The 14,655-nt window shown below is 44.5% G+C and overlaps 1 protein-coding gene across 1 annotated transcript in view; it reads right to left on the minus strand.

Annotated features, from left to right (window-relative positions):
• The window catches only part of MTREX (Mtr4 exosome RNA helicase), a 119,354-nt gene that overhangs the window by 97,948 nt on the left and 6,751 nt on the right, over window positions 1-14,655 (minus strand). Inside the window, exons 3-7 of the mRNA XM_089688082.1 lie at window positions 12,946-13,012; window positions 5,770-5,832; window positions 3,518-3,630; window positions 1,574-1,748; window positions 1,399-1,489 (exon numbers count right to left, since the gene is read on the minus strand). Of these exons, the coding sequence (XP_089544208.1) occupies window positions 1,399-1,489; window positions 1,574-1,748; window positions 3,518-3,630; window positions 5,770-5,832; window positions 12,946-13,012 (509 nt within the window). The remainder of the gene's footprint in view (window positions 1-1,398; window positions 1,490-1,573; window positions 1,749-3,517; window positions 3,631-5,769; window positions 5,833-12,945; window positions 13,013-14,655) is intronic.

Here is a 14,655-nt window from a genome sequence, read left to right on the forward strand (position 1 = left end):
TACATACATAACCAAATTTTATTGTAAAATATAAAAATATGTCGTCACGCCAAGCAGATACCAAACATGACACACTTTAAAATTGCACAAGTTCATGCAACGGCAACAAGTGGCGTAATTGTTACTATTAATAGGCAACACTTTGGTAACCTGTAAAGGCTTTTAATTTAGAATTACAGAGGAGGTCTAGTGCTAGAAGTACTGCCCATGATCTGACGATTGCGGCGATACCGCACCTGTGTGGGACCCACACCTGCGTTTGCCTTTGCATCGGGGGCGCAGTTTAATTTTTTTTTTAATTATTAATTTTTGTTATTTTTATTTCTACACTGTCACTTTATAAAAATGTTCTCCACTTTTATTGCTGTCAAGGAATGTAAAACATCCCATGTGACAGCAATAGACACCTGGATACAAATGGAGAAACAGAAAAAGGGCGCACCGACCTAGTGCATTATCGTTTAAAATAAATTTATTGAAGAAACAAAATGTCCTCGAAACGCGTTAGCCAGTTGGTCATCCAGGGTTCCATCGTATGGACTCAGATGTTGTTTGGATCATACATCTTGTTCAGTTTGACATGCCTGTGTTATTATGTCCATTGTGAGAATGATACCTATTTTGTTTCTTCAATAAATTATTTTAAACGATAATGCACTAGGTCGGTGCGCCCCTTTTTCTGTTTCTCCATTTGTATCCAGTGTATTTGGACCACCCCGGTCTGTTGAGGGCAGCAAGCAGTGCATACTCCAGAAAATTCCAGAACATTCCTATTGGGTCTACTGAGTCCTTTCCTAGCGCAAGAGTAAAGTGTTTGTTGTGTTGGATTAGCAATAGACACCTGACAGGTATTTATATGGATAGATCTGGGGTATGAGACCTCTGCACTTGAAAGCATTCAAAACACCAAGAACGGTGTTTTTGAATGCTTTCAGATGTTTAAAAATGGGAGCCGCACGTTTCCGAGTAAACCAGAAGTGATGTCAGGCTGTTGCTTCCAGTTTACAATAGAGGAGAGCTGATCTGGCATTATTTGGCTGTCCAGCCAGTGGCGGGAGGGAAGGGGGTTGTTGGGACTTGTAAAATCAATCAAGTGGCTAGAAGCTGCTCCGATTGCTTGTACAAGAGAGCACACTGCATCACTCTGGTACAACCATAGAATGTCAAGTGACGTACAAGTATGTCACAGGTCTGGAAGTGGTTATAAAGCCCAAACATTTTTTTATTACCATGTTTAAGTAGCAGTGTCCCCCCCATACTTTCCAGAGCCCTCACTAGACCCAACGGTGTGCCCATTTGCAGTGACTCTCTCCCATTACTTCCTAGTCTCACAGGCTTTGCATCTAACTTAAAGAGTTGAGTCTATTTAAACACTTCTGTACATACAAACCATAGTACCTGAATCCCTCATGTAGTGGATTTCGTCAAAAATGACCCAAGCAACTTCTCTCATGACTTCTGAACCTCTGTATAACATGCTTCTCAGGATCTGCAAATGACCACAGGACATGAATTACCCATTGAGGAGTTTAGAAAAAAAATTTGCTGCACACAGGTGCAAAAGGAAAACTACCTCAGTTGTCATCACGAGGCAGGAGGCTGTAGGGTTTATAGTTACATCTCCAGTCATCAATCCAACATCATTAAATTCTTCATACATCTCTCTGTACTTTTGGTTACTTAACGCTTTGATGGGGCTGGTAAAAATAACTCTCTGCTTTTCTCTCAAAGCAAGGGCTATAGCATATCTGCAAGGGAAAAAACACACAGATCACATCGCATTCCAGAAACTCCAACCAAAACCCTGGACACCCACTGTGCATGGATGGATTTCAAATACACTAATTTACAAAAGTAAAAACATTTAGGTTTATTCGAAGGAAAGGATGTAAGAGAATTCTCTCTGGTAGACAATAGAAGAAACATTTCATAAATAACATGCCTTTGAGCACCAGTTAAAGTGATAGTGAACCCTCACCTTGCAACACAACCCTTTCAGTTTAAAATAGAAATGAAGGGCAAAACATTTGTGTATAGGGTAAACCATTATAAATACCCTTTTTCTTTATAAGTAATCACACTAACTCTGTTTTCAACTGCATAAGAGCTGGGGGAAGAGAAACAGCAGCACACTGATCTTCCCAGTGAACGGCTGTGCGTGGGGGTGTTCTCGTGCCACAGTGTGTTCTCGTGCCTAGTGTGGTCAGCTTTTAATAGGAAAGCAGAGGGACTGGCAGGGATTTCACACAAAGGAAGCAATACAGAGAGCACAGGATACTTTTTCATACAAGTACATGGCACAGCAGGTGCATATCAGGAATATGAAGTTAAGTTTACATATTCTTTAAACCCTGCTCACATCAGGCTACATTTCAGCAATGCGTACTCCACAACGTTTCCTTGTGTGTTACATCACACTGTGTTACCGCAGTTCAGTCATTTTGAACAGGCTCCAAAAGCAGCAGGGAACAAAAAAATAAAAAAAATTAAAAAAAATTTAAAAAAAAGCAGCTTTTTTTTTTTTTTATAATAGATACAGCACACATCATGCTTTGGGGTGCCATTTAGAATGACTGGAACCACAATTCATTGTAGTGAGCTTGAAGTGTTATTGTGCATTGGAGTAATTTACGCATTTTTTACAGCAGATTACCACAGCACGATGTAGTACACAAGTCCTTAGTATTTTCTCTGCTGGGAAGAATCCCTAATTTCCTGAGTAGTCAATGGGATAGGAAATAATGTGAATATCTCTAGCGAAAAGATGAAGAAAAAGGCCAAGCTGCTAAAAAATGATGTCCACATTTTAATTTAAATTTTTAGTTTTGGAGTAGGAAAGGGTTTGATCTTTCGTCAGTTGGTCACCCCAGGGGTGCTCTTCGTAACGCTTGAAAAAAACACTGTGTGAAAAAGCACGTGGCCACATCACTAAGATTTTTCTGCACTGTACCTCTGCAGGCTAGGGCCTTTTGGCCAAGTCAAGACCAATTTTTGTAACCAGGCCCACAGAGCCTAGCCAGTACACCAGCCACCGGCACTATTTATTTATTTTTTTCTTTTACGGTTTTGTCACTTACATTTTTCTCCGTTTCTTTTCTCATTAGGTGGGTGTGGGTCCTTGGGCCTACCCTGAAGTCTAGGGGAAGGATGTGTGGCCATTAGCTTCCTTTCTCCACTGAACCGAGGAGTGGCTCTTCAAGAGAGTGCCTCACCTACCACTCAATGGTTGGCTTTGGCTGACCACGAGGAGAGGGGTTCACCAGGCCTTTTGGGTGTTCGAGTCTCTCCCCTGTCAGGAGTCTTGCACCCCGGGTGGTAAGGGTAGAGTCCTACTCCTTTGGGAAATGAACAAGAGACACAACCTAAACTGCACCTTGTTTTGTACACTTCAGTGTTTCTGTGCACTACTGTGGATCCAAAAATCTGTCTGCTTGTTCCAGATCAGTCACTGAAACCAAAGAATTTGTACTTTTTCACCACAGGGTTACTTTATATTAATGGGAAGCAATATACATACTCGGCACACACTGTTTTTCCAGCTGATGTATGAGCAGACACGAGAACAGACTGGTTGTTATCAACACACAGAATGGCCTCTCTCTGAAACGCATCCAGTATGAACGGATATTCCTGAAATAGGTTAAAAAAAAAAAAAAAGAAAAAAAAAAAAGTCATTTTTTTTCCACATATGATTTGATGAAAGCAGAATCTATCATGACATCATTTCTCTACTCTATTATAATCTACACTCTACTGATATCACAATTCAAAACTTTTCAAGAAATATTTATCGCATAACTCTAGGCAAGTATTAAATACCCTTAGCACAGTGTAAGTATAAAAAAATGCTTAGGGCCCATTCAAGTTTTGCCAATGTGTTGCAGCACACAATCGTAGGGCTTGTTCCCACTAGCAAGCTGCTTGTGAGTGCTGGGGATATGCAGTGCTGATCTGGTAGATCCCAATACGGTGATGCGATGTGGTAGTTTGTGTTGCTGCGCTGAAGTAGCATACCAGAACCGCTGAAAGCCAGGCTCTTTGCCTTGTGCTGGGCAAATGTAGTCCCAACAGAGCTGGTGTGGATAATCCCTTCCCTAATGGACCAACACTGTGCCTCAACATATATGCTAATGGTTATATGTGGTAGTGCCTTTTTAAATGAATGGCACCAGAGTGCACTGTGTAATATATGCTTTATTTTAGAATACAAAAAAAAAAAAAAAAACAACACGCACAAAATATTACAGCATGGAGCAGCATTCATAACTCAAAAAGAAGGCAACAGATGAGGAAAACAAAGCTACAATAAAAAAAATAGTCATCCTGCTGGCTATGCAGTGTTACTGGGGAGTGAAAATCATGTACGCATTTGGTCTACTTTAACCCTTTCGCTGCCACAGCGGTTTTTGCATTTTTTTGCACACGTTTAAAAAAATAATTTTAGTCCTGAATATTACACAAAACATTATATATATGTTTTATGAAAGAAGACACCCTAGAGAATAAAATAGTGGTAGTTCCATTTTTTTATGTGACACAATATTATTGCAAAATTTCAGTAAAAATCACACTAAAGTGAATTTTAGGGCATACAAATGAAATAAATTACCCAAATGTTTGGTAAAATATAAGACAAGGTTGTACCGAGTAAATAGATACCAAACATGTCAAACCTTAACTTTGCGTGAGTCTATGAAATTACATCAGACTTCAGTACCCTATATTTTCTATAGACAACACTTCAAAAGACCGTATAGGTCATCAGTTTAGTGTTATGGAGGAGGTCAGTTGCTAGAATTATTGCTCTCACTCCAGAATGTGTGGCATTATGTAACAAGTATCGCAATCGACATTTTCACATGTAGGCACCCCGACAAGTGCATTTACGCACATATATATGGGGGTGTTCAAAATTTTTTTTCTTTTTTTTTTGTGAAAAAAGTTTACTCAACTTTTTTTCAATCACATAGGGAACAAAGTCCCCTATGTGATTTTTTTGGTGACATGTTCTCTTTATTGAGACATGCAAGTCTCCTCTGGGCTCCATTAGATGTATTGCAATGCAAACCGTAGTGCAATACATCTTTCCCTGGCTATTCTAGCCAGGAAAGTGACAGCCATGACGCCACGGACCAGAAACAGAACCAGGGGCTGATAGGCAGAAGTCTGCCTGTCAGTTTTATACACAATCCCAGTGGCTGCAGCCTCTGTAGGTTGATAATTTTCATTTCCATTAAAATGATGGGGCACCCTTACGTTCCTAACAATTTACCCAGTCCATATCAGTATAGATATCCAGCATGATATTTTTCTCCATTGAGATCTGATGTGTTATCAAAGATGTTCCTTTATTTTTTTTTTTAGCAGTGTATTTACATACTCTTAAGCAGTAAAAGAGCTTTACAACAAGCCTTCCAGCAGCATGTACTGAGAAGTAATTCATTATCAAGGATCACACAACAAAGACTTTAAAGTCAGGTTTCAGTTGCTTTCTAACAGCTTTATCGCAACTGTTGCTTGTCCACATTAGAAGACTTGTAAGTTGCAAGTTATTCTGCTTCCATAGAAATTAAAAAAGGAGCAATTTCAGTGGTGTGAACTCTGAAGATGAATTTATCCACAATACCTATAGATACAGGTGAATGAGAGGATTTTGGTAAAGTGCTTTTACTGCTTGTTCAGAACATATACATTAGACTGGGTAAAGTTTCTAAATTTTGATAAACTGGCTGTTTAAATTAATATAGCATATTTAAAACATATGCATACCTTTGCAGCTTGTCCAACCCGTGGTCTAAGAGGCATATACTCTTCATCATAAGGCAATGCCACCTAAAAAGAAAAAAATAAATATTTAATTTTGCCATATTTAATCCATTGTAAAAAATATGTTGACGTACTTTTAAGTATTTCAGTAAAAGCCTGCAATATTACTTCATTACCAGACCAATTTTACATTTTCAGTGTTGCAACAGTTTGACAATTACGGTTTCATGCAACACTATATCCAAATTAATTGTATATCATTTTTTAAAAACAGTCGTTATTTTTTACAAAAGGAAAAACGCAGTTATTTACCTGTTAACTGTATTTCCAGGAATCTTCTAGGACAGCTCACTTGAGAGATAGGCTCCTCCCAGGAAACACCCGCTCCACCTTTTTCCTCTATAAGTAGCCTCTCTCCCAGGGGACCCTCAGTATAAGAATATGACCGAAGGCCTAGGAGAAAGCATAAAAATGGTAGTAGAGACACAATGACGATTTCAAGCATGACGAAACCCTAGTACATAATCACACAGCAATCGGGAGGGAGTTACGCTGTCCTAGAAGATTCCTGGAAATACAGTTAACAGGTAAATAACTGCGTTTTCCCGAGTCATCTTCTAGGACAGCTCACTTGAGAGGAGTAGAATAGAAATACATGCTCTAGGGTGGGCCCTTTGTTCGTAGGACCTTCCTGCCGAACACCTGGTCCTTGCTGCCGATTAGGTCAAATCTGGAGTGTCTAGCGAAGGTGGCGAAACTGGACCATGTTGCGGCATTGCCGATCTGTCCAGGGGAGGCCCCTGCCTTTTCCGCCCAGGTGGCTGCGGTGGCCCTGGTCGAATGCGCCTTTAGGCTGGCCGGTGGTGACAGACGCAGCTCTATAACCTTCAGAAATGGCCTCTCCTACCCATCTTGTGATGGTGCCTTTGGAGGCACTGTCCCCCTTCCTTGGATCATCAATTCTGCTGTAGTCTCCCTCCAGGGATGGTATTATTTCTTCCTGCGACTTATGAGAATGTGACGCAACCTTAGGTAGAAACGCCGGATCCGTGCGGAGGATGGTTCTGTCCCGCAGGCTAGTGCAGTATGGTTCTATTACCAACAGATCTTGCAGTTCGCTGACTCTGCGGGCAGACGTAATTGCTACAAGCAGGATGGCTTTAGGAGTCAAAAAGTCTAAAGGAGCACACCTCCAAAGGCTCAAAAAGGTTCTTGCTGAAAAAATTCGTCAGAACTGTGCCCAGGTCCCATGTAGGGTGCTTCGGCGTGGGCAGGACTCGGCGCCTAGAGATAGCTCTCAGGGACCTGATTACTAATGGGTCTGCCGCCAATCCTAATTCCAGAAAGTTTGATAGTGCTGCTACCTGCACCTTAAGGGAATTTGCAGCCAGGTTCTTATCTACCCCGGCTTGGAGGAATTCCCATGCTGTATGTAAGATGGGAGCCCCCGGCGACCCATTCCTATCTTTCCAGGCGGAGAACTTCTTCCAAGTTAATCATATACGGTGTTTGTCGATTTCTTCCTTCTGTCTAAGATGGTGGCGACCACTTTCTCTGACAGGCCTTTCCTGGCTAGCCTGTCCCACTCAGAAGCCACGCTGCTAGGGAGAGTTCTCCTGGGTGAGGGTGTAGCACCTCCCCTTGCCCCCCGTAAATCGTGTGAGGGCGGTATCATCCATGGGTCCGTTGAGCTTACTTCCTTCAGCTGGGCAAACCATGGCCCTTTGGGCCAAAACGGTACAATCAGGATGACTTTGGCTTGGGATGACTGAATCTTCTGCATCACTTCCGGCAACAGTCTGAACGGAGGAAACCCATAGAGAAGGTCTCCCTCCCAATGCGGGGCTAATGCATCTCTCCCTGCACTCCTGGGGTCCTTCTGCAGGCTGCAGTACCTCCCCAGTTTTGTATTTTGGCTGTTGGTGAAGAGATCCGCGGAGGGAGTGCCCCATCTGGCGCAGGTTTGATTGAATGCTGTACGGCTGAGGCACCACTCTGTCTGAGTGACCTCTCTCCGGCTCATTTGGTCCGCCAACTGTTTGAGATAGCCTTTCAGATGCGCTGCTATGATGGACTCTAGGTTTGTCTCTGCCCAGCTCAGGAGGGTTTCTGCCAGATCCATCAGTCTCGGGGCCCTCGTGCCCCCCCTATCTGTTTAAGTACGTGACAACCGTTGTGTTGTCGGATAAGATCTGAACTTCCTTCCCCTCTCGTACCCTGGAAAGCCAAGAATTCCTTGTAGTTTGATGATCTGTCCGAGATTTCCGCGTCCCACCTGCCCTGGGCCAGGCGTTCTTCCATGTGAGCACCCCACTCAGACATACTCACATCTGTGGTGATTCTTTCCGGGCTGACCTGCAGCCATTTTCTCCCAGCCTCTAAGGTGTGGATGTTCTCCCCCCCCCCCCCTTTAGCGAATTCCTCATGCGTGTGAGGCGGATCCTGGAATCTAAGGCTGCTTGGCTGCCATCCCAGTGGGAGAGGACATGGTCCTGCAGTATTCTGGAGTGAAACTGTGCCCATTGCACTCCGGGTATGGCAGCTGTCATGCGCCCCACTAACCTCATTGCAGCACTGGCATACTAGGGCCAATTAACCTACCAGCATGTCTTCGGAGTGTGGGAGGAAACCCACGCAGTCACAGGGAGAACATGCAAACTCCAGGCAGGTGGTGCTGTGGCTGGGATTTGAACCAACGACCCGAGTACTGTCAGGCGGAAGTGCTAACCATTTAGCCACTGTGCTGCCCATCCGTGCAGGTCGCCATCCCCCGTTAGGTATAAGCAGGTATTCTTGGAATCCAGGGCATACCTCAGATACGTGATCCTTCTGGGAGGCATTAGCTGGGATATTCCCCCCCCCTATTGATTAGCCATCCCAAGTACTCTGGGAAGGAATTTGTGCACCGTACGTGGAATTCCACACCCCTCTCTGTATTTGCAAATAAAAGTAGCGGTTCTGCTCGGACATTGGTGAATATCCTTGGAGCTGATGACAGACCGGAGGGGAGTGCATGAAAATGGGAGTACCCAGAGGAAACCCCTGCAAGCGCGGGCGAACACTCAAACTCCATGCAGGGGGCGCCACGGTCGGGGACCGAACCCACAACCCATACACCGCAAGGCAGACGCGCCAACCACTATGGCTCAGGAGAGACCAGAACTCCTGGACTCAAACAGTCTGAGAGTCTCTGCCACCAAAGGAGCTGGGATTACAGATGCACGCCCCTGCATGCTGCCTCCGTTGAACTGAAATAGAATTGTTGCCCCTGCGCCTTCCAGCGCAACCCTGAGAAACTTCTCTGATTCCTCCCTTATCGGGACATGCAGATATGTGTCCTTCAAATCCATCTAAGCCATAAATACGCCCTGGTGGCAGTAGTTCTGTTCACTGTGTGTATGGTCTCCTTGCAAAACTTTTTTTTTTTTTTTTTTTTTTGTTTTTGGTCCCACGAACTCGTTCCCCTTTTTCAGGTTGAGTATCATTCCGCAGGTTCCCAACGCCTTCCTTCTAAGGAAGAAATGGGAGTAGAAAACCACTCCCCCTCTCTTCCTCCTCCAGCTGGCAAATTACATTCTGCCCGAGCATCCCATCCAGGAGGTCTACTAACATGTCCGCTTTTCCCCTGTCCCTTGGCAGGGGTGTTGCGAAGAACCTTTGAGGGGGGGGGGGGGGGGGGGTCTTGAGAACTCTATTCTGTAGCCATTCGGAATGCATCTAAGATAAAGTGTTCCGAGTGATTTTTAACCCCTGTATGTGGAAGTGTCCCAGCCTTCCTCCCACTTGGCTCCTCCGGTCACTTGGACCGGTTCCTGGATCTATTCTGGTTGGGGTTGAAGAGGAAGTCTTCCATTCCCCTTGACTAATCCTTGATCCCCAGCCTGTGCCTAGTCTCCTTTTGTCGTATTTAGAGGCAAGATCCCCCTGCCAAGATTCTAACCAGATAGCTCTTCTGGCAGAATTTACAAGCGCAGTAGACTTTTGCTTGTAAATCAAATAGCTTCCATCGATGCGTCTGCAGTGAAAGCCACAGTTTCCCCTAAGACCGGCAGCGACTCCTGGATCTCTCCCGCCGAGGCGCCTTGTTCTAGAAAGAGGAGCATCTGGCCTTGGGCAAGTTAAGAGTAGATTTTGTGCCTGAGCCTGGGTTTGAACCTGGGCCTTTTTGCAGTGATAGACTAAGTTGCTTCTCTCTGAGCCACACGGAATGCTGTCCCCACGGTGCAGCATCTTCTTCCTTGAATGGGAATCTCCACTTGAGGTATTTGGGAAAGAGCCTCCTTTTCCGGCTCTTCCCATTCCCTTCTGATGGAGGACCATAAAGTAGAATACGCATGGACTGCGTGGCCGCTCTTCCCTTTTTTTTTTTTTTTTTTTTAAGACCTGCATACAGCTGGTCATGGAGGGAGAGATCCGGTTGTTCCTCCTCCAGGTCATCTCCCTGAGGTGCCTGGTTGGGGCTTTGTCCTGGGCGGAACCCGGACTCTTAGAAATCAATGCATGTACAGGGAGAGCATGCAAACCATGCAAAGCATGCAGGAGGTGTCATAGTCGGGAATCAAACCCACAACCCATTCACTGCAAGGCAGACATGCTAACCACCAAGCCTCTGTGCCGCCCCCCTGTGGGCCCACCTGGGGATGAGGAACATAGGGCGCCCATCCGCCGTGCAGCCCCCTTGGGGCCCCTACGTGGCCCCCCAGCACCCAGAAAGCCCCTAGGTAGTGTAGGGAAGGAGGGCAGGGGGGAATGAGAGGGCGGGCGGGGTGGTTGTGGCAGCCAAAAAGGCCCTTACCTGCTGCAGGCCTCCCCCAGCCTTGACAGATCTGCCTCCATCCTTGCCGCGAACTCCCCCTTGGTGCGGCTGTTTTGCAGGGCTTAGCGGGCTCCGCCCTCTCCCTGGGGTCCTCATGCACCGGCCTCCCTCTCACGGCCGCCGGTGGAAGAAGCGGCCGTGGTGTGGGCGAGTTCTACGGCCCGCCGCCCATAGTCCACATGGCGGCAGCGCCGCTTCCTGTTCCTGCGCCGGAAGTGACGTCACTTCCCGGCGCCCGGAAATGACGCGACTCCGGCGTCTTCCCGACCACCGTCCATGCTGCAGAGATCCCGGAAAAGGTAAGCTCACCTCAGCCCAAGGGAAAGGCAATCCTGCCCAGGTCGGCGTAGCGGGCTCTGCCCCCCTGGAGAGCCCCGCTAGGACCATTTGGGGTCTGTCACCCCCACCCCAGAGGGGTTTACACGAAGGGGACCTGACTGAAGCCCCCTCACAAGGCCCCTGCCTTGCTTAGAAAAGGAGGAAAGGGGGGCCTCAGCACCTCGCCAGGTGGCCCTAGAAAAATAACAAAACGGGCATAGCTCACTCCTGGCCTGAGGAAACACTAATACTGAGGGTCCCCTGGGAGAGAGGCTACTTATAGAGGAAAAAGGTGGAGCGGGTGTTTCCTGGGAGGAGCCTATCTCTCAAGTGAGCTGTCCTAGAAGATGACTCGGGAAAAAAACATTAAATATAAAATATTTTCCCTTACTATTGGTTATAAAACATCAAATTGGTCAGCAAGTATTAAAATGTATTTCAATACCACTTTAAAGTGTGTGGACACCACTGCAAACTGTTAAGAATGTATTTAAACTCCAAGATTTTTTTCCTTTTATGTCCTTTTGAGTTTATTAAACATCCAGTTGAAGCATTTTGTTACATCGGTTTGAGAAGGTAAAAAAAATATCTCTATCTTTGGTTTTAGTAGGTGTACCTTTGTTTTTAACTTTCTTTACAGTGGGGAAAAATATTATCATTAGATCCCCTGCAGATTTTGTAAGTTTGACCACTTACAAAGAAATGAAGGGTCTATAATTTTTTTTATCATAGGTGTATTTTAAATGATAAAAACAGAATATTAACCAAAAATCCAGAAAAAAAAAAAACAAAAAAAACAAAAAACAACCACACAAAACAAAGGTTATAAATGGAGTTGCAGTTTGATCCCAAAATCGGCAGGGGATCAAATAATTATTTTCCCCACTGTATCGTTTCTATGTATTAAAATGTATTTGTTATACAGTTTGCTGCACAACAGTAATTTTTTTTCATTATTGTTTTCTATAAATATAGATCAGAATTTCCATGGAAGTCCTATAAAAGTAGATTTTTCACAGAAGTAGTGTAAAAAAATACCTGCTGATACCGGCAGACATATTGTGAGCTAATAATTTGCTGTACTGCCTATTAATTACAGTGTCCTTAGCAATCTCTAAGGACTACAGAACCACACCACTCTATGTAATGGAGAATAGGGGAGAGGCAAAATTCCATACTTTTATCTAGTTTCTGTGGTCCTTATAAGGTGTGGTGAGTGAGCGTTGTAACCCAAGGACAGGAGGGGTGCTATTGGAAAACAAAATCACATAAAAATAAAGAAAGTAGTTGTGGTGGCTGCATTTTTTTTTCCCAAGTAAAGATCTGGTAACCCAAGATAACAGTGTTGGTCATCTTGCTCAGCAGAAGCAGTGACATCGCTTCCTTGGTCATGTGACAGTGCTCAGGCCTATTACTGCTAGAACTGATCACTGTCACATGATATCCCATACCAGGTAGTACCAGATATTTGTACTGGCAGAAGCTGGGGCAAGGGAGACTTGAAAAGGGGCATATGGGGGGATCCTTTAAAACAGACACTGTCACTCTGCCCTGAATGAACAATTGTTGCTTGATGAGTGGCCTTCAACGAGCCCCAACTTCAACCCTAGTAAACACCTCTGGGATGAACTGGAACACCATTTGTGAGTCAAGTCTTTAGTTCCAACATTAGTACTTAAGCTCATAAATGCTCTCTCGGCAGAATTTCTTAGACATTCTTCAAAATCTCATGGGAGGCTTTCCCCATAGAAGTAGAGGCTGCTTTAGGCATGTTGTTGGCCGTGTATGCCCATGGTTTTGGAGTGGGAAGGCCACCAAGCTCATATGTGATAGTCAGGTGTCCACACACTTTTTTCCACATAGTAAAAGAAAAAACATAAAACGCTAAGAAATTGCAGTAGCCAGATAAAGAAAATAGTGAAAAAATGACATAGGTAGCCAACACATGCAAAGAGAAAGCAGCAGTGTGAACCCCAGATGATAGGACGATGAATCAGATTTTGTTCTGGCAACTGAAGCATTCCACACCCCCCAGACAACTATACCTCATGTGTGCATCCTTCAACTGTATCCACTTCTTGGACCTTTATCTTGGGCATTAAATCTGCCAGACTGCAAAGAAAACATGTAAAAAAGTTAAATTAACTTTTCATCAAAGTATATTGTTTCAGCCTGTATGCTGTGATTTGAAGGCCAACAATGAAGATGCAGAACAGATAATAGTCACAATTTTATTGCGATGTTCAGTGGAGAATCAAAGAGAACCTAAACTGTGGAGGTTGTGCCCAACAATACCAAACAGAGGGTAAAGGACTAATGATGCCTGTAAGCCAATTCAAATCCTCTAGAACAGCCCCGCTCAGCCTTTTACTATGGAGAAACATCTGAAATAATATTAGGGTCTCAGGAAAAATGATTATAACTACAGCTCATGTCATCTCATAGCTACACCACATTGGTGGGTCAATGATAGGTTTCCATGCACTATTGGTCAGTGGAATTAAATGTCCATTGTAACAGTGATCTGTGAGAAAAATGCCCATTTCAATGGTGGTCAAAGTAGGGCCCAAATACATTAGGGGACAGTGGGCAGACGCCTCCCCGTTGCAGTCAATGAATATGATCATTAGTGTCAGTGGGTATTTACCAAAGAAATGAGATGAGAATCTCCATTGGTAGTATTCTGTTGGTGCCATATCTCACTTCAAATTTTGTAAGACTAGAAATCAGAGAGCAGTGCCTTTCACACAGGACATATACAGTTGCAGACTGTGCACAGACATGCCTATGCACAAGCACTAGGGATGCACCTAAAACTGTTTTTTTTTTATTTATAGGAGAGTATGAGCACCGATACTTTCAGTGAAGTACTCCCCGATACAGAGTACAATACAATAGTTTGTGGTGTGATTTGCATTAATGGACGCAAATTGCACTGCAAAGAATTGCATGCGATTTGAACAGGAATGCAATTCCTGTTCAAATCGCATGCGGTTTCCCCACCCCTTCTGTGTGAACCCAGGAGCAGTGCAGGAAACCTCCCTGCAGGCATCCCATGCTGAGTGTCAGTGGTAGGAGAGGAGAGAAAGCTGCGGGGATTTCAACTGATAACCAATCACATGCTGTCTAGCCTGAACTGTCATCACTGAAGGGAGAGGAAAGAAAGCGGCGGGTATTTGGAATCCCCGCCAGTTTCTCTCCTCTCCTACTACTGACACTAAGCATGGGATGCCTGCAGGGAGGTCTCCTGCACCGCTCCTGTGTGAACTCGGGCTATGACAAGCCTGGGTTAACACAGAAGCAGTGGGGAAACCGCATGCAATTTGGACAGGAATTGAATTCATGTTCAAATCGCATGTTAATCTTTGTGGTTCAATTTGCATCCATTAGCACAAATCGCACCGTAAAGTATTGGTTATGGTAGCGGTAGTATTTTCACAAGTACTCATGAAAAAAAAACACTAAAAAACTTGGTATCGGTGCATCCCTAGCACTCACCTACCAGGAATTGTACGGCTATTTTCTGGAAGAAATCTAGACAATTATTATTATACAGTATTTATATAGCGCCAACAGTTTGCTCAGCGCTGTACATTATAATGGGAGACAATACATGAGACAGTACAATAACAATAAAATACATGAGGGGTTCGAGGGCCCTGCTCCTTGGAGCTTACAATCTAGGAGGGAGGGGATAGTGGTACAGGAGGAAATAGCTGTGGGAGATGGAGTGGTGGGAAGAGCGGAGGAGATCA

This window comes from Staurois parvus, unplaced genomic scaffold (assembly GCF_062004578.1).
Source record: "Staurois parvus isolate SC_StPar_1 unplaced genomic scaffold, SC_StPar_1.0 ptg000445l, whole genome shotgun sequence".
NCBI classification, from domain to species: Eukaryota; Metazoa; Chordata; class Amphibia; order Anura; family Ranidae; genus Staurois; species Staurois parvus.